Consider the following 26342-nt stretch of genomic DNA (forward strand, 5'->3'; position numbering starts at 1 on the left):
CCTTTAATTCTTATAACAGGTATAGATCTATGCCTATCTAGGTAAGTTCTAACGCCTATCTAAGCAGGGCTTTCCCTATCTAGGTTTAGATCTTTACTAGCCTTAGCACACCGGCAGGTTTGAGCTATTATTGTCGTTAATTACGGTCCTTTCTACAAGAATCAACCCAGGATAAGCATCAAATTTGTGCCATATTACATGATGCTTATACAGGGGTATCTACTGTACGCGAGCTCCGACATGAGAGAAGTCGGGGATTCTGCAACCATCAGACTAGACGGGTACCCCGGGTGCACCCGATGCCAATGGGCGGCGGAGATGGTTGCGAAGTCTACCAAAAGCTTGTGCTGGCCGATTAACCCGCCTCGTACATTCCTAGACCCGGGTAGAGCACACTTCCAAAGCTTACCAAACCTCATGCCCCGTCGTCAATCCATTATCCAACATTGTGTTTAGCGTATACTGATCCACCCCCCACGTTTCTCCACACCGCTGTCCCCTGACTCCAGGTTCTCCGACTTCTCAGCCCATGCCCAGAAACGAAACTGTCTACGGTAGCGATTCGCTAGCACGCCTTGGCACTATGCCAGACACGGATGCCGTGGTGCAATACCGGTCCTTGGAAACATGCTGATTCTCGAACGATAATTAGATTCCCATGATTGTCTTGGCCACAGTTGCACCAACATGGAAGTACTTTGTGTTGTCCTCTCCCTGGCCGTGTCGCCTGTCGTCAAACAAATCTATCTACTCGTCGTGAACTTCAAGTTGCAAACAGCCGAGGAGTTACTCTCGAAGTACTTGAAGTTCTAGACAGGGTTGGTTGTTTGCAGCCAGCACCGCGAGTCAAGCTCCTTCTTTGCACCCGACACTAGCGCCGTTTTGACCTGACGTCGTTCTGGGTCGCATTCTTCCTGTGTGAAGAAGCTCCAGTAGCATCCGACAAATCTTCTCGCACTTCGCCGCATCCAGGAACTGTTTCCAACTAATTGTGAGGAATGTTTGTCTGATTGGTTCGAGAAACCAGAAAGGAGATTTTACTAGCTGTGCTTCCTAAGTGTTCCGCCGGATGGCATACCGATACTGCTAGGACTTCCGTCGGATACCACGATAGGTAAGCATAGCGCTAGCGTCCGCCAATTAAGCGGAATGCATTGCTGCCACTCGTGCGTCGTCTAAACACTCACATAGTGCAGTGTCGGGAGAAATTACCAACGAAAGTAGTACTTACATTTAAAGTTTGACATGGCTCATCCGACTATCGATCCTGCCGAGGCTCTACACTCGAGCAGCCTCGAACGAGTTCTCGACCCCCACGATGGTCTGGAGCGCCGACTTGTTGACTGCCTCCGTGGAGAGATCGTGGTGCGTGTTGTGGAGAAGCGGAGAGTCTGGAAATGGGATAGTGTCAGCTCTTGTATTGTTTTCAGCACATCTGCGGAATGTAGGGCTTTCTGAAACGGTAATTAAAGCGGTATCGATTTGGTCGACGACTTTGATCATCTTGACAAGGCTTACTGGTGCATAATGGCGAATGTAAATCAGCGTTCATGGCTGAGTAGGCAGTGGATAAGTATATGGGACATTTCCACTGCTATCCTAGGTAGTCAGTCAGTCGATGGACGATTATCCTTTCAACACACATCTTCTCTTCGTTACATGAACTTCAAAAATAATATGCCTCTACACGCCCGCCCCCAGGAACAGGAACAGAAACATTGCATTCCCACTCAGAACGAGCGCGAGTGAGACACTCGAAAGGAAAATACCCTCAGAAGTTGAGCGAGATGAAGTGACCAACAGGGTCAGTCTATCGAGGCTAAGAACACTGTTCATAGACAACGTCTTGCCTTAGACTAATAATATGGAATGATTTTCTCCATGTTCTTGACTAGTCGAGATACCTGGAATTGAGATGCGTTCTTTCTACAGAAAACAGGATGAGAAATTAGGGGTCAAGGTTGCTAGATGTATACCAGCAAGGCTTAGGGAGCACAGGTTTCGCTTGGATTTTGGCATGTTGTTGTCTAGTAGTTGCGAGATTGAGCTGTGGCTTGGTGCTGGGTATATGCATGGTTTGGTGCGGGTTGGTTTTATGGCGTGACGACGAAATGAATATTTCATATCACTACACAGTTCCTGACCACGCGTGAAGTTGAAACGTTGGAATTGACATGCTTTTGCCCGTGTATGTGGCTATGAATACATTCAAGAACGGATTCTAGAGTGGAAGGAAATATGAACATGTATATAGGGCGAAAAAGGGTATCTCAACCTCCCAAACAAACGACTCGATGTACAGAAACCACCCTGAGACTACACTTGCTGCTGACCGCTTCTCCAAATAGGCTGGAAGACCTCTGATGAGGTTGACCGAACGAGGGACACGGCCGTCTCAGACACGTCCTTGCAGTCACAGCCCCACGACATTTACACATGAGATCGACGCACACAACCTCAATCATCATCCTTACCATCCCCATCCCCACCATCATCCCCATCATCATCGTCGTCGTCATCATCATCCTTCTTCCCCGCCACAGTCTCCATCTCCAGCACCCTCCCAACCCTCCCCACCCCATCCCCAACCCTAACCCTATACCTCCCCCCATCCCACAGATCCTTAAACGTAAGTTCCTTCGTCCTAGCCAGGCTCTCAATCGCGCTAATGCGATCGAGCGTCGCGTCCAGGAACTTCTCGAACCCGGGCTCGGAGCAGATCTCGTTGAAGGCGCGCTGCATGGGCACCGAGTCGGCGCGCACCATGGCGTGCGAGTCGATGCTGAAGATGGATAGGTCGTGGTGCTTGCGGATGAAGTCTGAGCGCGTCATGATGAAGCGTGCGCGGTGGAGGGGGATTGAGGGTAGGATGTGGCCGGTTCGCGGGTCGTAGGTGCGGTCCATTTCGTGGGTTGCTTTGTGCAGGGCGTTTGCGAGGACCATTGCTGTGGACTGGTTGGGGAGTTAGTATGGAGTTAGATATGGTGGAGGGAGGGAGGGGTGTGGCGTACGGCGTATTTCTGCTGGTCCATGACGTCGTCGTCCATTTCCTCGCCGAGGATGGCGCAGTTGTTTAGGAACCAGATCTTTTCTATCGCGCAGATGTGGTCGCATTTTTCGAGCATGTTGGGGGACTTGGCGACGCGGTTGAGGAACGTTAGGCGGCCTCCTATCTTGTCGTAGACTTCTGCGAGGACTGTCTCGCCTGGCCGTTCGTGCCAGTACTTCATGCGGTAGTTTCGGAGGGCTTGCATGGCGCGGTCTTTGCAGAGGTCCTTGATCTGGTGCACCTCCATCCGCGTTCCGTGGTGCTTGAGTCGTTCGAAGACCCAGTATTTGTCCGAGTTGATGATGATGGTTGCGAGGTTGGAGGCTGCCCATTGTTCTGCGCGCTGCTGGATGAGTTCGAGGAGGTCGCGGCCATCTTCGTCGTCGCGGATAAGATGCGCTTGGTTGATGATGAGGATGAGTGGTTTCCCTATTGTCTCTCGTCGTCTCAATGCGACTTTCTCGAGTTTGTTGAATGCTCGCTCAATGTCTAGGATGGCGCCAGCGTCGCGGGGTCCGCGGATGGAAAATAAAGATCCGATGTTGTCCTCGTGGTATTCAAAGTCTAGACACCGTCCAAGGCGGACACGGAACACCTCAAGATCTGCGTGGGCTTCCATCATGGAACAACCCTCGCCGTTGATCTTGGCCATTGCGTCGATCAGCATGGAACTCTTCCCAGTACCTTTCTCGCCGAGGAGCAGATGGTACCGGCCTTTGGTCTCTCCCCAGACGATCTTATCAATCTTCTCTTGTTCGTCACGTGGTATCCATCGATCACATCCGTCATCGTCCTCGCCATGTAACACCTCTGTTCGCGTAGGTTCTCTTGGTACTTCTTTGCCGGTGGCAGCAAGGTCAAGAACCGGGTCGCCTTCCCTGAAAGCATTCTCGATCTTCTCGAGCACGTTCCATTTGTAGTACTTGGTGTAGCCAATGCCCACGCATGCTAGGATGAAGATGCTGGCGCCCGTCGTTGCTGCTGACTCGAACATTTTCCATCCTGTTGCTTTCCACTGCTGCTTCTTTGCCTCGCGCTCCTCTTCCTCCTCGTTCTCGCGTTCCGTGGCATCGTCGATGGGGTTTGGCGTATCATTGCCGGGGTTTGGAGGGCCAGACTGGCCACTGAGGGAGCGCGCAAATGGAAGTCGGCTTGGTTGCGTCCAGGCCTGCTGGAACGTGCGCAGGCTAGGCTGTGAGTGTCTGTGTTTACACAAGACGTAGGAACGTGCAATTGAGGACCAGGAGGCGGATCGTAACATTAACATTATACGTGTCGCGCAAGGGACGCGTGCTAAACAAGAGCGGGCCCGGGACGTTCAATGCAAGGAGAAAAGAAAGACTGTGAAAGGAGAGACTGAGACTGAGAAAGAGACATGCGCCGGGGAGAGATGGATTGCGATGGAGGGAACGCGAGGAGACGCGTAGAAGGATTCATTGCGGGTTGTGGTGATGTGCTGCAGGCTAGTAGTGGGCTGTACGGCGACGACCAAGACACACAAGACTTCCAAGACAACCACGGCGTTGCGACAGAGAGCCCCGCGGCCGTCGACTGGAGTGCATCGCCAGACGGCTTCGAGATGCGACAAGCACAGAAATCCCAGCAGGCTGGAAACCACCACCGTCAGCCGGTGCAAGCTCACGTCGAGGTTCCGCCATCCCGAACATCCTTGCAGCGCGCCCGCACTAGAGCAGCCGAGTGGTGCGAAAAAAACGTTCAAGGTTCAAGTGGCAGCTATCTCTTCTCCACCACAGCGTCAACGCATGCCATTGTACATTAATGCGTTTCTCCTGCTTATTGTCCTCACCCGTCTAGACCCCTCCTTTTCTTCTGCAGCCGTTCTTTCCCGGAGTTGTAGTGATTTGCCCGAATATGGCCGCTAACAGTAATGACGCTGTTAAGAATGGTACGCTCCCCCACACCACCAACAAAAACTCTGCCGTGCACTTTTTGTGAGACAGACCATGGCTGACAGCAGTGACATAGCAGACGTCGCCAAGGCGCCTGCTGCCGAGCAGAATGCGGACAGTCAGGTCGAGCAGGGTGTGGTTGAGGAAAGCGTAGACGAGGGCGCCGAGGGCCAGCAGCCAGACAGTAGGTGTCATCGAGGTCTGGGGAGATGGGACGGAAAGAGCTGACGGCATGCAGACATCTTCCAGGTCAACATCAAGCTCCCCAACGAGCCCTTTGAGATGCCCATGACAGTGCGTCTCGCCCACGCCCACCACCACTGCCCGACTACATAGCTTATACTTTGCAGATTTCCACAGCCGAACAGGTGCAAGACCTGCGTCAGTCCATCATCGAGTTACCGCACACCTTCCAGTACTCGTGCTTCCATCTGGAGCACGAGGGCAAGCGCATCAACGACTACGTCGAGCTGTCTGAGGTCGAGGGCCTCAAAGCTGAGTCGGTCATGGACCTGGTGCAGGACCCATACACGGAGAAGGAGGCCAGGTTACACGTCATTCGCATTCGCGAGCTCATTGGCGCTGCTGGCGACCGCGTCGATACCCTACATGGCATAACGGCTGGTCTGTCGCTGCATGACACTGTCGGGCTCGATCAGACAGGCAAAGCAAGCGAGGATGGCCCCGAGCAGTCACCACTGGCCGACTACGACTTCAAGTCTTCAGGGGACGTAAAGACTCTCCTGCCTCCAGCACAAGACCCCGCCCCAAAGACGATAAAAGCCATTGCCGTCTCACCATGGAACCCGCCACCATACCATCTGCGGTCAAAGGGCCACCTCCTCTACCTGGTGGTGACGACCAACGAAAACGAGCAGCATCACATCACCTCCCACGTCTCGGGCTTCTACGTCAACAAGTCGTCCAACGCCAGCTTCGATCCTTTCCCACGACAGGCACCAAAAGCCCGACAAGCGCACTCGCTCCTCACCCTCCTCGAGGAGCTGTCGCCCTCCTTCCGCACTTCGTTCCAGGACTTGCTCCAGCACAACGCAAAGAAGGAGTTGCTCACCATCTTTCAGCTCTCAAACGCCATTCCCGCGAACCCTTGGTTGGTTCCCGCACCAACCTCGTCGCTCACTACACATCAACCCGATCTGGCGCGGACACAGGAGAGCTATTTGATCTCCGGTGTCGAGAACACCGAGACCCTCCGCGACTGGAATGAAGAGTTTCAGTCCACGCGGGAGATGCCCAAGGAGGCAGTTCACGACCGCGTTTTCCGCGAGCGTCTCACCTCCAAACTGTTTGCTGACTACAACGACGCGGCGACTCGCGGAGCTATGCTGGTCGCTCGTGGAGAAATCGCGCCTCTGAATCCTACAGAAGCAAGAGATGCGCAAATCTACGTCTACAACAACATCTTCTACTCCTTCGGCGCTGACGGTGTTGGCACTTTCGGTACCGAAGGTGGTGACGAGGCCGCTCGCGTGGCGGTTGGCAAGGATGTTGTCGGTGTACGCGCGGTCAACAACCTGGATATTCCCAATCTCTTCACGTCTGGAACGGTCGTCGTCGACTATCTCGGAAAGCGTATCGTTGGTCAGAGCATTGTACCAGGTATTTTCAAGCAGCGTGACCCTGGGGAGCATCAGATCGACTACGGTGCGGTCGAGGGCAAGGAGATCGTCGCCGATGACAAGTCATTCGTTCCGCTGTTCGAAGTGCTTTCAAAAGCATTGCGAGTCAAGAAGCATCCCGTATGGGACAAGGACAATGTCCGACACGAACTTGAGGGAAGTGTTGAAACCAAGGGTCTCATTGGTACCGACGGAAGGCGTTATGCTCTCGATCTCTATCGCCTCACACCCCTGGATGTATCCTGGATTGAGGCCTACTGGAGCGAGCCAGGCAAGGACGGCGAGGCGAAGCCGCAAGACAAGGACTACCCTCACCGCATGGCTACGTTGCGTCCTGAGCTTGTCGAGTCGTATGGCAGACTGAAGTTGAGAGAGTATGTCAAGAACGAGCTAGAAAAGAGGACAAACAACAAAGATGAGACTACCACCAAAGAGGTACCGAAGGAGGACGAGAGCTCTTCTGAGGAGGAATCTTCGGAGGAAGAATCTGACTCTGAAGAGGACTCTGATGATTCGGAGAAAGAGTCAGAGGCGAAGCCAAAGACGAAGCCAAAGAAGGTCTCCAAGGCAGAGAAGAAGGCTGCGGAGTCCAAGGAAGTGGAAAAGGCTGCGGAGTCTACGGAAGTGGAAAAGAAAGACGATGCAGCGCCAGAGCCAGAGCCAGAGCAAGACCGCGTCGACATTTCCGGCTTCTCGTTCGCACTCAACCCAGATGTCTTTTCTGGTCAGAACCCACAAACGGAGGAGGACATGAAGGAGTGGGCACAGGATGAAGCCGAGGTCCGCGCTGCCTGCGAACACCTCTCGTCTGAAGTTATTCCCCGAATGATCCAGGAACTCCACGACGGCGAAGTTGGCTTCCCAATGGACGGCCAGTCCCTGAGCACTCTCTTGCACAAGCGCGGTGTCAACATTCGCTATCTTGGTAAGATTGCTGAACTTGCAGACAAGCCCGATCCTCGTCTGCAGGCTCTCAAGCGTCTGGTAGTTCAAGAGATGATTGCGCGTGGCTTCAAGCACTTTGCCAATTCGAAGCTACGCAATGTCCCAGCACCATTTGCCGCCCCTTGTATCGCACACCTTCTCAACTGTCTTCTCGGTGCTGAGGTTAGCGCCAAGCCAGTGGCAGAGAGCGACAGTAGTCTCAAGCCCATGTACCCCGAGGCCGACTTCAGCTTCGAGGAACTGACGCCTGAGTCATTGAAGAAGGAGGTGATTGCTCAAGTTACTCTGCGATACAGATACGATCTGGGCGAGTTGTGGATCGAGTCTGGCAAACAACTGCAGCTGTTCCGAGAAGTCTCCCTCAAGCTGGGTCTCCAATTGGAAAGCAAGCAATACGCTTTCACGAAGGAGGCATTTGCCAACGGTACTGCTGCTGCTGAGGCTCCTGCTGCCCCACAGACAAACGGACACTCGACATCGAGCAAGAAGAAGAAGAACAAGCAGGTTGCTTCTCCAGCTCGCGTCGATAGTCCAGCTGCCAAGCTCGCTCCCCAGACTTTCCACGCTGATGACGTTCTGAATGTTGTTCCCGTTATCAAGGAAGCCTCGCCAAAGAGTCTTCTAGCAGAGGAGGCTTTGGAGGCTGGTCGCATGTCCGTCGCCCAAGACCAAAAGGAGCTTGGACAGGAGCTTCTCCTTGAGTCGCTCCAACTGCATGAGCAGATCTATGGTGTTCTTCACCCAGAGGTCGCTCGTGCCTACCACACTCTGTCAAATTTGCTCTTCAACTTGGGTGACAAGCAGTCCGCTCTTGAGCTCGCGCACAAGGCGGTCATCGTGTCGGAGCGCACTTTGGGTGTTGATCACGCGGACACAGTATTGGCCTACCTGAACTTGGGTCTGTTCGAGCACGCCACGGACAACACCAAGAAGGCCCTTGTCTACGTGCGCCACGCGCTCGAGCTGTGGAAGATCATCTACGGTGCAGATCACCCTGACTCTATCACAACTCTCAACAATGCTGCCGTGATGCTCCAGGCCATGAAGCAATACCATGAATCCCGCATTTGGTTCGAAGCATCTCTCGCCATTTGTGAGGATGTCTCGGGCAAGACGTCGATCAACACTGCCACTCTCCTCTTCCAGACTGCTCAGTCGCTCGCGCTTGACAAGGACATGCGTGGCGCCGTCAACCGCATGCGCGAGTCGTACACTATCTTCAAGGATGTTCTTGGTGCTGAGGACCGCAACACAAAGGAAGCCGAGAGCTGGCTCGAGCAGCTCACACAGAGCGCTGTCGTCCAAGCCAAGCAACTCAATGATATTGCCAAGGGTCGCATACGCCGCATCCAGCTCACTGGTAGGAACCCTCTTCGACCAGCGGCTCCTACACCCTCAGCGAGTGAAGTTGCTGCTGCTGCAGGTGGCCAACGCAGTGGCACCGGCCGCATCGATCAGCGTAACATTGAGGATCTGCTCAAGTACATCGAGGGCGACGCAGCAAAGACGCCTGCGAAGAAGAGGACACAGACCAACCCCAGGAGGAGGGGCGGCGCACCGAAATCTTCGTAGATGTCGCCGAAGGTAATCCTTTTCGATGGGATGCAGCGCGCCTTGTATGACACGTTAAAAGTTTGATATTCGTGCGCTGTGCCAACCGCTTGTACCAACATTGTTCATGGTTTATGATTTTCATCTGCACAGCATCCGCGGGTGCCACTTTGGTGGGCTTTTGTCTTGTACGTTTTCATTTCGGGTATTCTTCTTGTTTCGGCTACGATGGGCATGTGGGAGTTTGGTCTGTATGTGCAGATTTGGGGGTTCGTCAGGTCCCAGCACCTTTTCTTGCTTGTTCATAGACTCTGAGGCAGAGTACGAAGTGCATGGTTAACGGGCTTGGACGCATGGACGAAAAGGTGTATATGTACTCGATAGCAACGCAAAAGGTCTCCCCTTCTCATACATGTTAGTCTATGTGTTTTCAAGTGTGAAGCCGAAGAGAAAAGATCGAAGTGAGTGTTGTGGGTGGTCCGTGCCCGCGATCCACCATGACGTTCCAAACACAAATCTTAGCAAAAGCGACCAGCCTCCACACAACACCCTGTCCCCCGCGGCGCGCATTCCTTTCTCTGTGCAAACCGACGCGTTTTTCACCTCAACTCCTCTTCCTCGAGCTTCTGCGCGACTCATACCACGCAATGGCATCTCCCAGACTGATCGATCGCGCCGAGCCGGCCGTCGTTACGCACACGCACGCGCCGGTGCGAAGGTCGCGACTGCCCGCGGCGCTGCGCATCCCAATACTCGTCGTGCTCAACATGGGCATCAACACGGCGCTGTGGTCGTTCGTCTCCAACTTCCTGAGCCCAGAGCTGGGGGCCGTCAGCAAGGTGCCACATGAGACGGACAACTGGTCTTTGTACTCGCCCGGCGCGCGGGTTGCGATGCGCGTCCTGACCCTGTGGATGCAGTGGTACTTCAACTACGACTGTAAGACATGCGCGCTCAGTACAGACATGGTGATGAAAGGCTAACGTTGGCAGTCTACGATGTCGCTGCGCTCTCCGTCTTGACACAGGCGCCCTATGCTTACCTCCTAAACACCTACTATGAAATCTCTACCCTCACCGTCGCGGCGCATATGAACATCGAGGTCCTCTCCATGGCTATCCCGACGTTCCTCCTGCGCCCACGCGCTGCCATCCACGACAGGCGCGCGCCGCTGCGCAACCGTTACCTACTCGACAGTGCGCAGGTGCAGCTGTCCACCTCGCTGCTGGCTATGGGTGTATATGGCGTCGTGTTCTGGGCAGGCCTCCAGACCGGACTCCTCAACGTGTTCCTAGTGCGTTTCTTCGACATCCCCACGCTCGAAGCCGCATACAACGAAACACCCCTGTCCATCTGCAGCAAGATCTTCACCGCCGGCTTCGCCGCGAAAAGCTTCCTACTCAACCCTTCCATGGCCGCGCAGTCACCCACCGCCACGCCTGTTGAAGTCTTCGATCCCGCGAGCGCAACCTTCACGCAGACTGTAAAGCACAACTTCTGGTTCTTCAGCAGGAGGACTAGGACGCTCATCCAGCAGACGCTCGTTTTGAACGCGTTTGTCTTCCTGAACTTGGTGCAGAGGCTGATGACGCTTGACGGTACGGAGTATATTGGCGCCGCGGGCTATGCGAGCGTTTGGGTGGCGGCGAACTCTATCATCGCAGCGTGGTATGCGTGGGTGGGTAATACGAGCGTCGATTACGAGCCGTTGTAGTGGTCTTGCAGTGTAGCGTCAAAGTTTCACGTTGGAGATAAAGAGAGAGAGAGAGAGTGCTGAGTTTGTCCAAGAGATGAGGGCGCAACCAGCGCGAATCGAGAGACGCGGGTGGCAGAGGAAAGGGCGAAGAGGACGGCGTATACGACGGCGCCAGTTTGATCTTGGACGTGTTTTTGCAGTCGCCATGTATCCTATCTTGTTCTGTCTTGTCGCATTTGGGATCGGAGCCATTGGGTCATGCATATTTGTTTTCTTCTTCCCTTTCAAATCATATCATGTCAATTCAAGTCGAGTAAAGTAGTAAAATCAAATCCAACAATCCAAATCCAACCACCCTCCCTTCCTTTCCCTTCCCTCAACCCATCTCGCACTCACTCCACATAAAAAACCTCCTCCGTAACCCCCCACCACCCCGGCCCCGTAGCACTCCCCTCCGCCCCCGCAACAGGCGACTCCTGCATCCCATCCGTCATGCGCCACCACGCCTGCACTTTCGGGTTCGCCGCCATGCGCGCCATGTCCTCGTCGAAAGCTGTGCCGGTGTATTTGAACGAGGCGAAGAGCGTTGGGCGAGGGTGCAGGGAGAGGAAGATGGAGTCTTTTTGGTTAGCTGGGGTGGGTGGGAAGGGGAGAAGCGGGGGGGGGAGGGTGATGTTTGGGGGGGGGTTATGATGGGGGGATTATGTACAGTCTGCGACGTTGGAGTCTTTGATTTGCTCGAGCACTTCGGGCCAGACTGCTGCGTGGCAGGCTTTGTATTCTTCGATGGAGGTGGGGCGCAGGTAGAGCCATTGGCCTATTCGGCGGGGGCCTTGGTATGTGGATGGGGACATATTGGGGAGAGTTTTGTTGAGGGGGTGGGGTGAGAGGGGTGTTTGTTGGATGTGTTTGGTGTTTGGTAGATGTGGAGGGAGTGTCGGTTGGGGATGTGCCGAGATCTGGGGTTGCGGGGTGGGAGGCGCCGAGTGGGGGGTACTTCATCATTCGTCGTTATAGACACGAAAAGTGGTTTTGGTTGAGGATGTTAATCTGTGTTTGATGACTACGGCTTCAACTCTAATTCATATCGACCAGGCTTCAAGCTCACCCGCCGTCCTTTCTTTGTCACTGTATCTCCACCTCTCCTCGTCACGGCTACCTCACTATCATCTCCCGGCAGCAACAAGAATCCTGTCGTGCTCGTAGGAACCGTAATCTTCATCTTCACAACCTCCCCCTTCTTCTCATATACCACTTCAATCACCCCATACGGACACTCCACGCTCCCCTCCACACGCCCAAACTCGCTCCTCAACGGCGGCCTAACAGTCCACGTGCGATACGCCTCGCTCTCCGGCTTCACCCCCAACACCGCCTCATAAAACCACTCATAAATCGTGCCCAACATATCGTGACATTTACTCCGACACGCATCCTGCCAGAACTCATTCAGCGTCGTCTCCCCGCGCCGGATAAACCGCATGTACGACGGGTGTTCCTCCTGGCGCGCCATCTCGAGCACGATATCAGGCCGGTCGACGTCCGCGAGCGTGTTCCACAGGTACTTCAGCCCGATCTCGCCGGCTTGGATGCGGTTCTGGGCCGCGGCGCAGTCGGCGAGGAAGGCGCGCTGGATGTCGGGGATGTGCTGTGCGGGGACGAGATCGAACTGCAGGGCAAAGGCCTGCGCGACCATATTTCTATCCTGCGTGCCTGGCTCGTCGCGCGAGGTGTAGAAGGCGTAGGGGTGGAGTTTCTTGTCCGTGACGAGCAGGCGCGCGTTGTAGACGGTGTAGATGCGGTTTGCCCATTCGCGGAACCGGGTCTCTGCTTCGGGCTTGTCGAGCTCGTGGGCCATGCGCTCGATGTTGCGCAGGCAGCGGTAGTAGATTGCTGTCTCGATGTTGGCTTGGTTGTTGCCGAATGCGATGTCGCGGCCCCAGTCGCCCAGGCCGTGTTCGATCAGTCCGCCGTCGCGCTCCTTGGTGCGTATGTACTCCATGTAGCGTACGCATGGGTCGAAGAGCTTCTCAAAGACGTGCGTGGAGTCGTAGTAGAAGCGCAGGATTTCCGGTAGGAGGGCGACGGCTCCGCCCCAGGTTATGGTGTCGTGGAGAGGTCCGCACATGTATCGGATTTCTGGAGCCATGGTGGGACAGAGACCGTTTGGCTCCTGCGCGTCCACAATGTCGTCAAGGATCTTGGAGTACAGCGATTCCATGTCCCGGATGTACTGTGTCGCAGGCGCGAGGAGGTGCGTTACTTCCAGCCACCCGAACTTCTCCATCTGCGGACAATCGGTGTGGTAGCTGAAGAGGTTGCTGACGAAAGACCAGTAGCACATGTCGATCAGCTTGTTGACGTCTTCTTTGTCCGTCTTCATCGAGCCCAGTCGTCGTGCTGCTGACGAGACGTGTCGACTGACCACTGAATGCACCACCGGTAGGCCCTGATCAGACTTGAATGAAGCGCCCTCGATCTGGATATACCGCGCACTCGTGAAGCAAAAGTCTGGCTCCCACGTCTCCACGCCTGTGCCAGCTAGTGTGAACTTGCAGAACACGCCGTACTCGAACTGTTTGAATAGAGGGTCTGGCATCAACACCTTACCATCCTCGCCGATTGTCTCGGAAAAACGCATAATGACTTCCGAGCCTGCAGGCCCACTGACCTGTATCTTGACCATAGTCGTCATGTTCTGCCCAAAGTCGAAGCTTACAATGCCTGGCTCCAGCGTCTTCTTTGTTTTTGGTTCAAACGTCTCGTGCAGCACGACAGGCGGTTGATTCTGATACTTCAACTTCCCCCTTGGTCCTGTGACTGGAGTGGCGTTCTTCCACTCCGCGCCTTGTTCGTAACTCGGTGTATCCCAGCCTGTTGGATAGTTGCGAAGATCCTTCGTCTCGGATGAGTATATGTTCGCCAATGTGGTTGCGCTTTTGCGGATACTCCAGTCCGGACCTGTGGTGATGCACTCCCGACTCCCGTCGTCGTAGAACAAGTGGACTTCTGCGAAGAAGCACAATTCGTTCCCGTACCGCACATATGTGTTGTCTTCATAAGATGGCCAGAAGAAGCGGTCGTCACCTTGATCTCCTGCGTAGAAGCCGTTGCCCACGTGCGCCCCTATGACATTCTCGCCTGCCTTGAGGATATTTGAAATATCGTAGGCCACGAACTGAACAGTCCGATGGTAGTTGGTCCATCCAGGATCAAGAACATGTCCGTTGGCAGCTGCAGGGTCGCCGTTGCACACGAAGTTGAAGTGACCCAGGCCTGATGCGAAGACGATGGCACGAGAAGGTTTGCGCTCAAGATGGATAGATTTTCGTAAGTAGAGAGGTTTGTCACCATTGTCCCCGATCCACACGCCTTTCCAGCGGTTGGGCTCGTCTTCGAACCAAGTGCGGAATATGAGGCTGGTATGCGGCATCTGGTTGTACTCAGTCATTGACTCGATGTGGGAGTAAACGCCAGCTTTGCACTCGATGGTCACGGGATCCATACATATGTCTGGTTCATACTATACGGTGGTAGGAGCCCACTGCATCTCGGATACGCAGTGAAGAATTCGTTCGACTCGCTCGTGGTCTCCTGGCCATCTTGATCCCATACTGTCACTTGCCAGTAGTGGAATGTCGCCGAGTGAAATCCGCCCTCTGGCGCACATAGTATGTTTCGCTGTCGATTGCTTTCGACTCTCCCAGAATCCCAGAGCAGCGAGTCAAACTCACGAGAGAGTGAGACCTTCACGCGATATGCGGTCTGTTGCGCATCTTCACGGTCTGAGTGTAGTACCCAAAAGAAGCGTATCTTGTCTGAATCTATGCCGAGGACTTCGTGGAAGGCGTGTATGCCGCAGCGAGTGATTGAAAACGCCATGTTGTAACGTTGGTGACGCGTACAACGTTGCGTCTTCCTACAAAAGAAGCTTATCACGTCTGCTTCGGTTGGTGTTCTCGCGACCAAGACGCTGGTTCAGGGCAATACACCGACAAGAGAGCACTAGCATTGGCCATCAACGTCCATGCATGAGCAGATCTTAATGTCCTGGTAGAAATATGCCCGAATGCGCGTAAACGTTTATTATCCCAAGCTGCGCAATGCTTCTGCCATGGGTTCGGATAACATGGGTCTTGGTGGCGATTATGTGTTCGTACTACACATTTGCCAAGATCGATGGGTCTTCTGGTATCTGGATAGTCAGTCGTTAGTCGTTACGCCGGTTTCGCGCCACGATCTATACAATATGCTAATCACGTGACCTTCGAGATAGGCGATCTAATCACTTTGTCCGGGTGAGCACTTACCCAGATACCCTGTCAAGGAGCCTAACCCTGAGTTCACTCCAAGTAATGCGGGGTAGACTAGCTACTAGAGTGAGGAGAAGGTGAAACATTGTCGCAAAGCCATCGAAGCTGCGTGACATAGCGTATCGGACGCCAACCCCGGCACGATCTATTCAGTAGGAAACACACATGTTCTCACCCTGTCGGTGCATATCATCCCGATCTCATGGATGCTACCCCATGGGGTCGGCAGATGTGACATCCATGCGGCGATCCCAATGCGCTACCATGGGGTTTTGTCTTGGGGTTTTGTTCATATATCAGGTTCAGGGATCATCGTGTCTCGAATTGATTTTCAAGACAAGTTCATCGATAGTTGTATCTCCAGGTCAGCACGATGGGTCTTGCTGTCACTGTATACTCCGCTGTCTTTCTGGCGACCGGAGGGTGAGTACCTATGCACTGAGTGTATATAACCTGCTAACATTTTGATTGAGCTTTCTCTTCGGTTTCGACTCAGGAATCATCACATCGACCATTGCTCTGCCGACCTTCACGGAATATTTCAATAATCCCAATGATACTACCGTCGGCGGCATCGTGTCGGCCTTCCAGGGCGGGGCTATTGCAGGTACCATCTTCAATATGTTGTTCGCGAATATGCTAGGTCGTCGCATGACTATCTTGATCGGTGCCATGGTTTCGGTTCTTGGTAGCTCTCTCCAGGCAGGTGCAGCTAACATGGCTATGTTGATCGTCGGTCGGTTCATTGGTGGTGTCGCAGTAGGGCAACTTACATCGACCATCCCCATGTATGCTGGAGAGCTTTCTGAAGCAAGACACCGCGGTATCCTGTCTGGTTTGTTGCAGTGGATGTTGAGTTGGGGCTTCTTCGTTGCTCAGTGGTTGGGTTATGGATGTTCCTTCAATAACACCCAGTTTTCTTGTAAGTTTATCATACTTTGCTTGCAAAGTCCACCTTTCTGATGAACACTAGGGCGTTTCCCCCTCGCTTTCCAAATTCTACCTGGTCTCATCCTGATGGGAGGTATCTTCTTTCTCCAGGAATCACCTCGTTGGCTTATGGAGAAGGACCGTCACGAAGAAGCCATGGCCTCTCTCAAGAAGCTTCGTACCGGGATTGACGGGGAAACTATTGATCTCGAGTTCCGCGAGATTCGGGACGTTATCATTGCTGACCGAGCACTCGGCAACATCAACTGGCTATCGATCATCACAAAGGCATCCTGGCGTAAGCGCCTTCTTTTGGGCTGTGGTGTACAAGCTTTTGGTCCTCTCTCTGGCATTAACGTAATCAACTACTACGGCCCTCGGATTTACAGCATCCTTGGCATATCCACGCGCGAGTCGCTGATGATCATCGGCATCAGCGGTGCCCTCTCCATCGTTTGGTGCTCCATTGGTCTCGTCCTGGTTGACAAAGTGGGTCGCATAAAGCCTTTAATGGTCTCTGCAGCTGGTCTCGCGACTGCACTGCTTGTCAACGCTATCCAAGGCCAATATCTCGACCCGAATAACGGCGCTCAACTCCGCAGCATGGTCGCAATGAACTTCCTCTTCTCATTTTTCTACACGCCCCTGGGAATCATCTCATGGGTGTATCCTGCCGAGATCTTCCCAGTCGAGGTTCGCGCACTCGGGAACGCAGTCACAACCTTCACAAACTGGGCTATCAACCTGATCTTCGCGCAGTTTAGCCCTCAGGCGCTCAGCAGCCTCGAGTTCAAGTACTTCTACGTATTCTTCGTGTTCAACATCATCGCGTTTTTGTGCTATTGGTTCTTCTATCCCGAGACCCGCGGAAAGACCCTCGAACAGATGGACGAGCTCTTTGGCGATCAGCTTGTGCCGCATGCTTTGCAGGATTCGGCGGCTGCGGAAGCGGCGATGGAAAAGAATGAGAAACTTCATGCTGAGGTTCGTGGTGTATCTGTCACTGCGTAGGTGATGAGAAGAAGGGTGGAGTTTGAAAGAGAATGTCAAGTCGATACCCCACTGGAAGTAGGAGCATCGGTATGAAATGAATTGTAATCATATTTGGATGAGATGCTCGAAGAAGATCTCAAGTCATTCCATGTTATGATCAGTGTGAACCGAAAGTCGTCATTTTAGTGATTCGTCGAGGTCATCACCTTTATTGTATGCTGTCTTCTTCGTTTTATAGCTCGCCCAATTCAAAGAACTCGGCCTCATACCGTTGAAGGAATTGGGGCAAGTAACCCTAGATTTCTGTGTTGATCTGCTCCTCAAAAGTAACACGCACACTCCGGAGCATAAGTGATAATCCCTAGCAACTGGAGGAAAGGTTCTACTTCACAGTAACAAGCAAGGAAAATAGGTATAGTTTACATGAAGCCACATCACCGGTACCGCGATGCCCACATGGTATGGGCAACCGTTTACCATTCATTTCTACATATTCGCTCGTCGATAAGCAGTCATTTGCATATCCGGCACTGTGATACTCGAAAAAGACCAGTGAGCCAGCAATCCACCACATCACGGGCCTTGCTTTTAAATTCTCGAGTATATCCAACCTGCTAGTTACTACGATAGTTCGCGTACACAATCGCCATCTCTCGATCTCCTCGCATACATACTTGCTTGCTTTCTCTCGATTCGAACTCTACTTGTATGCTTACTTTCCTTCTCGATCCGAAAACCAAGATCAACTATTCGTTTTGGCAGATCTCTCGAAATCTTGGTTGCGTGGTTTGGTACAGCGGGAAAAGCAAAGCCAGATCGGAAAAGGAAGTTCGAAAAGAATTACTCAGCCTCTCGTAACGCCTCATGAGAGGAACACACCTGACGTAGTCTATTCACCAACCCTAACATCTTGCAGTCAGTTGACTTCCTAAACATTATACCGAGAGATGTTCCGCATGTCTTCGCTGTGTACACGTCTTCTTCTCCTATGGCAACCAGCATCTGCGCGAGCCGTGGTGTAACTGCCCACTTTCTACGCTGGCTCACCTTCAATCTCCATCTATGACTCCAGTATTCTTCGAAAACATGCTGCGATTCTGGGACTTGATTCACCCAGCCTGGATATGTCGTCACTGTACTTACCATCACGACAGAGTATGAAAACAGATGCACAAACATACTTCTCCGAGTGGACATCATCCCATAAACTCATCAACCACGCCGTAACAACGCCGCATCGCATAGGTCGCGATATCCAGCCATCAAGACCACAACCACAGTTCTCATCACGCACGATCCCTCATTACCAAATTCGACGACCGCGCCCCCACACGCGCGCCTACGTCCCGAGCGAGGCGACGGAAGTACTCCTCCGGTCAGTCTGCCCTTGGAATGCACATGCAGCCATGCGGCGTAGTCAACATCTAAGCGCAGCTCAATAGGCGTAGTTCGCACGGAAGGCGTCCGAGCGTGATCGCCACTGTCTAACGGTGTTGCAGCATCGCCGAGGCGGACGCGGCGCAGCGGGAGGCGCGAAGGAAGAGTGTAAGGGGTTGTGCTTTAGGATTTCCGGTGTAGGAGGGGAAGGGTTGAGTTGGATTAATTTCAAAGGGGTGTGTTGGTAGATGAAAATGAGCAAGGAAAAGATAGCTGAGTGTGGGGTTGATTGCGCTTTGAGCGAGGAATGGACGGTCTTGGTTTGATGCGACGTCGTTGAAGAGTGGATATGGACGTGCTTTGTCGGAGACCGGATGTGCGCCGGTGAGGATTTGATGCTCGGTGCCGGATGGATGCATTGAATACTCGTCACATGATGCGTGATTCTTCATCCGACAGAATATACCTCGGCCTAAACGTGATAACAAAGCGCAAGGCCTTTCCTTGTTCTCTCCACCCTTCACTTCCCACGACACATCCCTTGTCCGGGACCCTGTTAACTAACGCCTGTCACCTCAGCCTTGTGCATAAGAGCACCCCACTCAGCAACACCCTTCCAGAAGCCTGTTCATCATTTGCATGCATCCTACACGTGGGCCGAACAAAGAAAATCCGCGCCAGAAATTTACGCGTAAAACGTCTGTTTCGGGATGAAGCCCGCTTCTCTTAGCCCTGTACCTTCCAAAGGCTCGCATTGTTTCAGCTTCACACGTGGAGTTTGATTATTTTTACATGTTTCATCTTGGAATACTGTGAAAACTGTCTTTTAGAGACTGACACGGCATAAGTTTCCTGTTACGGCGTACGGCTTGACATGCGCGAGTAGGAGTGGAAACTGTGCCGTGTCGCCGATCTGACAAAGGATGAACTTGTTACGCGCTAACGGGATGCGCTGTGGGAACGACCCGTTCGTAAAAGTGATGATGTGATTAGTCAATCCGCGAGGAAACATCGCTGATTCAGATTGTAGGCCTGAAGAAGAGTGACGTGGGAACAATCTCGCTAAGAAGTAGGAAGTCAGTGCGTTCTTTCTGGAAAATTACATGGGCATGGGACGGAGAAATTTCGTGCGAATAATAAGATGAGATGATGTGTTCATTGTCTCTGTCCTTGATCCTTGGAGTGACCACCTGCGACATGCAGATTGATGGAGAAAAGGAACACACGTGAAACAGTGTCAGTGTATTTCTCCATTGTAAGTTATTGTCAAGCAGGTTGCACCCGACCATCGGCAAGTGTTGGTTCATCCGTGGAAGTAACTTGATCCACGCCTTCGTCTGGGAAGGTGTGCATCTGAGGTCGCAGTCGCTAGCATACGCTCAAACCGTGCGTCGGTCGGTCATGACCCTAACAATCGAACCCGGACCGGCGATCTCAACAAGCTGTGGCCGCGTAAGTAAAAGAAGTACGCGGGATAGGATTTGAAGGCTGTTAGGGATGTGATGTCATAGAGTAAACGAACGAGCTGGTTCATAGGGAAACATGAGCATACCTTCTCGTGCCAGCTAAGCAATACACTCATAGCCTGGCCACCGCCCTCCCCTCCACCGCGTGAGTGAACCTGCGAGAAACCGGTTGTTTGAGGAGTGAGATTACGTGTGCTGGTCGCGGGCGATGCTTGCGCCATACCTTTGTAGCTGTACAAGCACATAGCATCAGCCAAATCTGTTCAACGTATTCATAATAGATCGGTGGTTGCGACTAGGGGACTGGATCAAGCGCCAGAGAAACATTGGCAAAGGGCGGTCAAGCCTCGTAAGCTCTGAAAGACCCAAAAGGGATTGGCAGCGTACATATACTTCATCAAGACATCCAATGCTTCTGGCCCACCTGGCGCGCTGTATACACGGCTGAGTATCGGTGACATGTCCGACTGTCGAATAGATTGGAGGATCTCGATGACCGCTGCGAGGTGAGATTCCTATATGATAATAAAGGTTGTCAGCCATGTCTCCGTATGTTTATGGTCGTGTGATGTGAAGAGCCCATCCCGGTAGCTGGAAGCCCGAGTCCGCAGCCGTGGTTACGACTGTGATCACAGTACGTTTAGATACGGAGAGACATCCAATAGAGACCCCCATCACTATGGTTTAGGACTGCCATGGTGATCCAAGCAATGGGTGTAAGGTAGCGCAGAGTAACATACCTTGCTTTTCTCGTCTGCCCCATATGGCGGGCTCTCCAGCGCACCTTGAAGAGCCCCCTCGTTATCGCCACCTCTTAGGAGCTGCCGTATTTGCTGGGAGAGGTTCTGAACATCGGCGGACGATATGGGGGTAACGGCTGGGGTGAGGGAGCTTAGGTCGAAGTTGGCGGGGCTATCCGGGTCTAACGCGTCGATGTTTATCGTCCGCCAGTTGATATTAGCCATGATATCGATCGTGTACGACTGGAATTATGCAGAAAGATGCGATTGTGATCTCGACCAAGGGAGGGCTGGTGGCTGCGAAGGCGTTGTGGTCGTCGAGCTGCGGTGAGGTTGGAAGAAGGCGTGGGGTGCAGCAGCCAGTTCCCCACTGTTTTTGCCCGCCAAGCTTCGCGTGTACCAAATGCAACGTCTGGCTGAACGCTGATCGGTGATACAAGCAAGGGCAAATATTCTCCAAATTGATTGGCGTCGGCATTCAGACGTCCCGTGGACCATCGGTTGGCCAAAGGCGGAAATGCTCAGTGCTACAGGTACAACAACGATCGAACTATTGAAGCAGACAATACAAACAAACATGATGATCAAGCGGTGAGATGAGAAGGTTGTAAGTTGCATTAGTCTATAATCTCCAGTAGTGTCGCGAGACACATATCTGGAGCCCAACACTGTCTAATCGAAAACCCATTGCCCTGCAGCCATGTAGCCGACTGATGAATCCAATCCATCAAGTGCTGATCGTGAATCTATATGATCCACTTGGCTCGTCAAAACTATTGTACAATGACCCATGCCCTAACGCGCCAATGAAGGCAGGCGATGGTAGTCTACCCATATATGTTCTACCCGTAAAGAAAAGAAAGATCCTTTTTTGGTATCTATGCCTGAGCCCAACCATCTATAAAACGCCGATATCAAAATAACTTTTTACCGTAAGGAGACGCTGTCGCTAATCGGTTGCCGCAAGGAGGTGGTGTGGCTGTGCGTGAATCGCTCGATAACGCTGGACGGAAACGGAGAACGCATGGGTATTACGCTGTCGAATGGAACGAAGTGAGAGTCGCATATTAAAAAACGTAGTTCCGAAGGGTGGTGAAAGGTGATGCTCGTGGCGAGAACTGAGAGCAGGTGCGTGGTCGTAGTGAGTGGTGTGTCGCAAAAGAGTGGTAGGACTGCAAAGAAGATGTTAGTAAAAGTATTTACAACATGTACATAGATGCTGTAACTTACAAGGTGATAAAAGTCATTGAATTGATGAAGTCGACATTTTATTTGGGCTTTGGCGGCTGAGGCTTGGGGGTGCCTGTTGTGTCGTAGGCTCCACGTCCCATGTTGTTGGACTCGGACTCTCTGGTGATCATCATGAGGAATGTGGGTCTGGTTATAAGTCAGCAAGTTGTTTCACGAACATGTCAAGTTTGGACCGCGCCAAAACAGTGGGTGAACTCACAAAGGGTAACGCTGGAACGCGGAATTGGCAGGTGACCGAAGATGGCGTTTACAATTATAGACGATCGAGAGGCGAGTTTTGCGAAGTGTCCGGTAAAGGTGTTACGGAGAGGCGGTAGTGGCGTATTGTTCGGGTGATTAAGTAGAGTAGCGTTGCGGTCGACTTCAGCCGGTGGATATAGAGAGCGAGAGGAATGGATAGAGTGTTTGGAGAGTGTGGTGATGAGATGTTCGGTAGAGAGGGCGCGCCAGGCCTCATATATTTCGTTCCAGAATAAGGGGCCTGTACTGACATGCCAAAGCGTCCTTGGCTGCCGGCGAGACAAAGAAATGAGGGAGACTGTGCTTTCCTAGAAGCAAAGCGCAGACTCCATGACGTGCCGGGCCTGTCGGGGGTGTTTCAACTAGCTCCCTGTCGCTCAGTTCGGGCCTGCTTTTGGCAGAAATTGTGTGCGGCCACAGACAGGGAGCTAGCTGATCTGCGCTGAAGCCCATCCCCCTGCGCCAACGAGGCGCTAATGCGTACCTGCAGCACTAGTTGGGCCCAAACCAACGGCTTTCGCTGGGGCGCTGACTTGGACGAGCTGGGTTGATGAGCTGTCGTCGGTGGATATTGACAAGTCTATGGACGACGAGTTGCTGCGAGTTGAGCTGTGCTCTTGGTCGTGTGTCAGGCTCGGTATCGGTTGAGACACGCTTAGATGAGTAGCGTCAGCGCGCAACCTTCTCTCCCGTTCCGACTGGAGATTGACTCGCTGTGCCGCGTCTGCTGGCACTTGGCTTCGCGCCAGAAGCAATGCCAGAAGGTGAGCAGAAACGCCTCACAACCAGCGGCACTCCTTCCCCGATGGGCCCACGCGCCGCCCTACACGGATCAACTCACCACCAGAAATCCACCGACTCAGTCCATCGCCCAGGTTGCTGGGAGCATAGTCGTGTCCATAGCGAAAATCAGTTGCTACTGCGTGGCTACTGCAGCTACTTACTCTGTATATCGCCCATCTCCACGTGGCATGCCTGCCCGGCGCCCAGTCGCCCCTTCCCCTCGCGACGACTAAGCAAGCCAGCGTCGTCACTCGCTGCACACTATACAACACATCTTCAACAACGCAGCACCCGCCCACTGAAAACGAACGCGAGTCTGCCATAAACAGCACAACTGCCGTAGGTAGCAAGGGCGTTGGCTGACCGGCTCGCGGGAGTGGAACTTTGGGCGCTATTCCTCTCGCTTCCACGAATTCTTTTCTTCTGGAAGTCTGCCCATGACTGAGTTGCATGCAGCCCACTCGCCGTCTGGGTATCCCTCACCAAGACGGCGAGTTTCACTCCAGAGTGGCATCTATCTGACATGTACTGCATCCACTTCCCATTGCGCGAAATTGGCTCGCCGCTGCTTCAGACATGTCGCAGTCTCGCTACACTCTGATTGCTGCAGTTGCTGCAGCCTCCCGTCCTGTCGTTCGCCGCGACTCTGCACTGCATACCTGAACCGGTCGCACGCACAATCGGCTGCAGCCCAACATTTGGCATGCATACTCGCCTCCCTGCGATGAGCAGTTGCTTTTATTTCGGAGGCTGCTGCGACGACGACTCATTGCCTCGTGGCAAGGGCATTACGAGAAACAAGATCCAGGCTAGCAGTGCGACCAATGGGATAATTCGCCTGCAATTTACAGTCTTGATTCGTCCAGGGTACCCTCCTTGTCGATCAGAAAGCTACACATCGATAGACAGGGGTGAGGGAGAGACATGCACAAACACTATTACAAGCATCCCTTCGTCTATCGTCCAGCCTTCTCAAAGGTAGCCAAAGACAAACAGCGAGCCAAGTGTCTTGCTTGTTTGACTGCTCGAGCCTTTTCGCCGTTTGTCGCGCCGCCGACGCTGCTCGCCCCAGATAAGAGTTCAGGATAGGAGTCCAAAACAGACCACCAATTACTCAAACCAGCAACTCGCGCGCCTCGTCATATCTGGGGCTCACAGCACAAATCGGGCAAGCGCGCGGCTCGTGTACGCAGCTACGGAGGAATTTCTACCAGCTGCATCGCTGCGTCCACAGCCGTTGATCCTGCCAGGTGCGCCCGACGTGACAGCTTGACGGATTTCTCCACAGAAAACTTTGATAAAATTGCGATCGTGAAGTTAGCTTACGGGGAGTGGGAAAGTGGACTCTGGCGAACGGTTTCGTCGACCTCTTTGGGTGCGCTACTGCAATCTGCAGCGGCTTTCCATCCGGATGGAAGCGAAACAGGGATACCTATCTTTCTCGAAGAGCATCTTGTCCTACGGCAACCCTGCCGACACGTGGAGTGCAGTGAGCGCGGTGGGGCTTTGTTTGGCTTGGAAGTAGAAGCCGTGAGCCATGTCGCCGATGGACCGCGGACCAGAGTCCGGCGAGAGCCTTGCGGTCCTACATCACAAACGCTATGCTCCCGCAAAGCTGATGGAAAGTAACACGTCCATGAGCGTCTTCGGACCGGTTATCCTACTGACACGAACAACCCTCGCCCTGCCAGTACCGCCGGCACGGTCCTGGCATCTTGCCATGCTCCACAGAGTCCTGCATTATTGCCAACTTGGTTGCGATGGAATGTTCCGAAATACACTTCAACAACTCGTCGTCTACCTGACCATGCGAGCAGCATGCATTCTGCTTGTTCAGGCAGGTTGGTTGTGTTGATTTGGACGAGATCATCACAACAAGGATAATTTCACCTGGACGCAACTTCGGGTTTCGTGTTCCTGACGATCATTTACGCCCATGCGCTCCAGTGGGCTTTCAGCATCAACGTGGCGTTGCCTCGGGGAACACAATTTATTGCCGTTGCCCCGGAACACTTCCATGTTGTACAAACATCGAACCCAAGTGTTCGTCACAATTTCGATCGTGGTCACACCAGAGATATGTTTACATCATGCCTGGTCGCAAAATGTGCTTCTGTATTGTCCCGCAGCCGCGCTGCTGTACTACCAGGGTAATTAGCTGCGTCATCTCCATGCGCTTCCGGCTTGTACCCATCCGAGGCTGATAGCCAACGAAAGACACCAACTCCCCAAAGTCTGTGGGCAACGGTGCAACTTTAATCTATATGGACATGCGCGCCTTGGTGCCGGAAGCTTAAGCCGTCAGACAATGCTGATGTATTTCTCGAAATCAGTCGGTCCTTCAGTGAAATCATTTTGACAGGGAGAGTTCACAATCACAACTTAAAAAGGTGCGCCATGCAGCTGCTGAGACGCTACGCCGCTTCAGAAAAAATGCTAAACTCGCTTCCTGACGTACGATAAACAACGGCCCATTTCCTGCAAGCTGCACGTTCTCGGCAACAGGCTGACACCTATTCGATGGGTGTTATCGATATATTAAAGTTTGGTCGCTTCTGCACGAAGATGCATACATTTCAGCCTCACGTAACGTTGAACTCTAGGTCCGGGCTTTATTTCATGGAGCGAATATACAAGCAGACAACGCGTCAGAACCCTATTCTGTGTGAGCACCTGTCGACCTGCACATACGTGTCGTCAGCGAGCGTAATACGATGCAATTTTCTTGTTCTTCTGATGTACAATTCAGCCAGATGCAGCAGCTTATCCATAGCTTGGGATAGGCTCGGTTGCCACACTTTCCTACAATCTTCAATGCGCGATTTTGGGCATTCGAAACGATTGACGAGTCCGGGAGAAGAATAAAACACATGAAATTTTCCCGATTTTACGAAGCTGATGGAGATACCGTGCTGCGCCTGGATGACATGCATACGCGCCCCCCAACCATGCTTGAACGGCCATTTTGCGATGGAGATTTGCCTGATACGGGTCGATACCTCGTCCACCAACGTAATCCCCAAATCAATGTATATGCTTCCAGACACACAACATATAATTGTGGAGAAGATCAGACGGGAATGCTAATGGATGGTCCCGAGCCCAGGCCTAAATCGCCCCATCTGTAGAACGACGGTCATCTACTTGCAGAACGATTTTGCTCAGATAGAGGTGCTCCATCGTCATAACTAGTGGGGCGAGCGCCTCCATATCGTTTTCTTTTGGTCGACTTCCCCAGATAGATATTTACTTTTTGTTCGTCCGTCGGGTATAACGTATATGCTACTCGTAGTCTCAATGACGAAGGAGAGGGAAAATAGCTTTTCTTAAAATATCCAGCCACTCCCGCTGTTCTGGTTACAAGCAATAATTCCCTTGGAAAAGACAGAGACAACACTGTTATCTGGCAAGCGAGGGTAACTTGCTTTTCGATCCTGGCATTTTTGTTCAAGCGGTCA

The 26342-nt window shown here is 52.9% G+C and overlaps 9 protein-coding genes across 9 annotated transcripts; 3 read left to right on the forward strand and 6 right to left on the reverse strand.

Moving 5' to 3' along the window:
* Positions 1-2457: 2457 nt before the first annotated feature.
* P153DRAFT_299048 (uncharacterized protein) lies at positions 2458-4043 on the reverse strand (the record flags this gene model as incomplete). The annotated part of the gene is made up of 2 exons (XM_033664256.1): positions 2458-2952; positions 3012-4043. 2 exons carry the CDS (start codon positions 4041-4043, stop codon positions 2458-2460), a joined length of 1527 nt encoding a protein of 508 aa, XP_033520055.1.
* A 744-nt stretch (positions 4044-4787) lies between these two features.
* P153DRAFT_434126 (uncharacterized protein) lies at positions 4788-9498 on the forward strand. The gene is made up of 4 exons (XM_033673063.1): positions 4788-4955; positions 5036-5143; positions 5198-5253; positions 5310-9498. The coding sequence occupies exons 1-4, from the start codon at positions 4922-4924 to the stop codon at positions 9114-9116; spliced, it is 4005 nt and encodes a 1334-aa protein (XP_033520056.1). The 5' UTR covers positions 4788-4921; the 3' UTR covers positions 9117-9498.
* Positions 9499-9635: 137 nt separating this feature from the next.
* P153DRAFT_323716 (uncharacterized protein) lies at positions 9636-11140 on the forward strand. The gene is made up of 2 exons (XM_033665221.1): positions 9636-10034; positions 10088-11140. The coding sequence occupies exons 1-2, from the start codon at positions 9743-9745 to the stop codon at positions 10807-10809; spliced, it is 1014 nt and encodes a 337-aa protein (XP_033520057.1). The 5' UTR covers positions 9636-9742; the 3' UTR covers positions 10810-11140.
* Positions 11141-11183: 43 nt separating this feature from the next.
* Positions 11184-11715, reverse strand: P153DRAFT_347576 (L-rhamnose 1-epimeras-like protein; the record flags this gene model as incomplete). Its single annotated transcript, XM_033666177.1, has 2 exons — positions 11501-11715; positions 11184-11410 (listed from the first exon to the last, which is right to left on the reverse strand). The coding sequence occupies exons 1-2, from the start codon at positions 11643-11645 to the stop codon at positions 11184-11186; spliced, it is 372 nt and encodes a 123-aa protein (XP_033520058.1). The 5' UTR covers positions 11646-11715.
* Positions 11716-11854: 139 nt separating this feature from the next.
* P153DRAFT_425494 (glycoside hydrolase family 78 protein) lies at positions 11855-14673 on the reverse strand (the record flags this gene model as incomplete). Its single annotated transcript, XM_033672546.1, has 3 exons — positions 11855-14224; positions 14299-14450; positions 14526-14673. 3 exons carry the CDS (start codon positions 14671-14673, stop codon positions 11855-11857), a joined length of 2670 nt encoding a protein of 889 aa, XP_033520059.1.
* Positions 14674-15477: 804 nt separating this feature from the next.
* On the forward strand, positions 15478-17109 carry P153DRAFT_347582 (general substrate transporter; the record flags this gene model as incomplete). The annotated part of the gene is made up of 3 exons (XM_033666179.1): positions 15478-15527; positions 15578-16026; positions 16078-17109. The coding sequence occupies 3 exons, from the start codon at positions 15478-15480 to the stop codon at positions 17043-17045; spliced, it is 1467 nt and encodes a 488-aa protein (XP_033520060.1). The 3' UTR covers positions 17046-17109.
* Positions 17110-17756: 647 nt separating this feature from the next.
* On the reverse strand, positions 17757-18369 carry P153DRAFT_91043 (uncharacterized protein). Its single transcript, XM_033673484.1, has one exon. The coding sequence runs from the start codon at positions 18225-18227 to the stop codon at positions 17868-17870; it is 360 nt and encodes a 119-aa protein (XP_033520061.1). The 5' UTR covers positions 18228-18369; the 3' UTR covers positions 17757-17867.
* A 1320-nt stretch (positions 18370-19689) lies between these two features.
* On the reverse strand, positions 19690-20864 carry P153DRAFT_369688 (Arp2/3 complex 16 kDa subunit ARPC5). Its single transcript, XM_033668837.1, has 4 exons — positions 20611-20864; positions 20258-20385; positions 19957-20101; positions 19690-19846 (listed from the first exon to the last, which is right to left on the reverse strand). The coding sequence occupies exons 1-4, from the start codon at positions 20833-20835 to the stop codon at positions 19784-19786; spliced, it is 561 nt and encodes a 186-aa protein (XP_033520062.1). The 5' UTR covers positions 20836-20864; the 3' UTR covers positions 19690-19783.
* Positions 20865-21970: 1106 nt separating this feature from the next.
* P153DRAFT_360015 (uncharacterized protein) lies at positions 21971-23593 on the reverse strand (the record flags this gene model as incomplete). Its single annotated transcript, XM_033666894.1, has 6 exons — positions 21971-21987; positions 22061-22399; positions 22586-22681; positions 23046-23138; positions 23184-23452; positions 23544-23593. The coding sequence occupies 6 exons, from the start codon at positions 23591-23593 to the stop codon at positions 21971-21973; spliced, it is 864 nt and encodes a 287-aa protein (XP_033520063.1).
* Between the last annotated feature and the right edge of the window lie 2749 nt (positions 23594-26342).

The sequence above is a fragment of the Dothidotthia symphoricarpi genome (genome assembly GCF_010015815.1).
Source record: "Dothidotthia symphoricarpi CBS 119687 unplaced genomic scaffold P153scaffold_19, whole genome shotgun sequence".
Lineage (NCBI taxonomy): Eukaryota > Fungi > Ascomycota > Dothideomycetes > Pleosporales > Dothidotthiaceae > Dothidotthia > Dothidotthia symphoricarpi.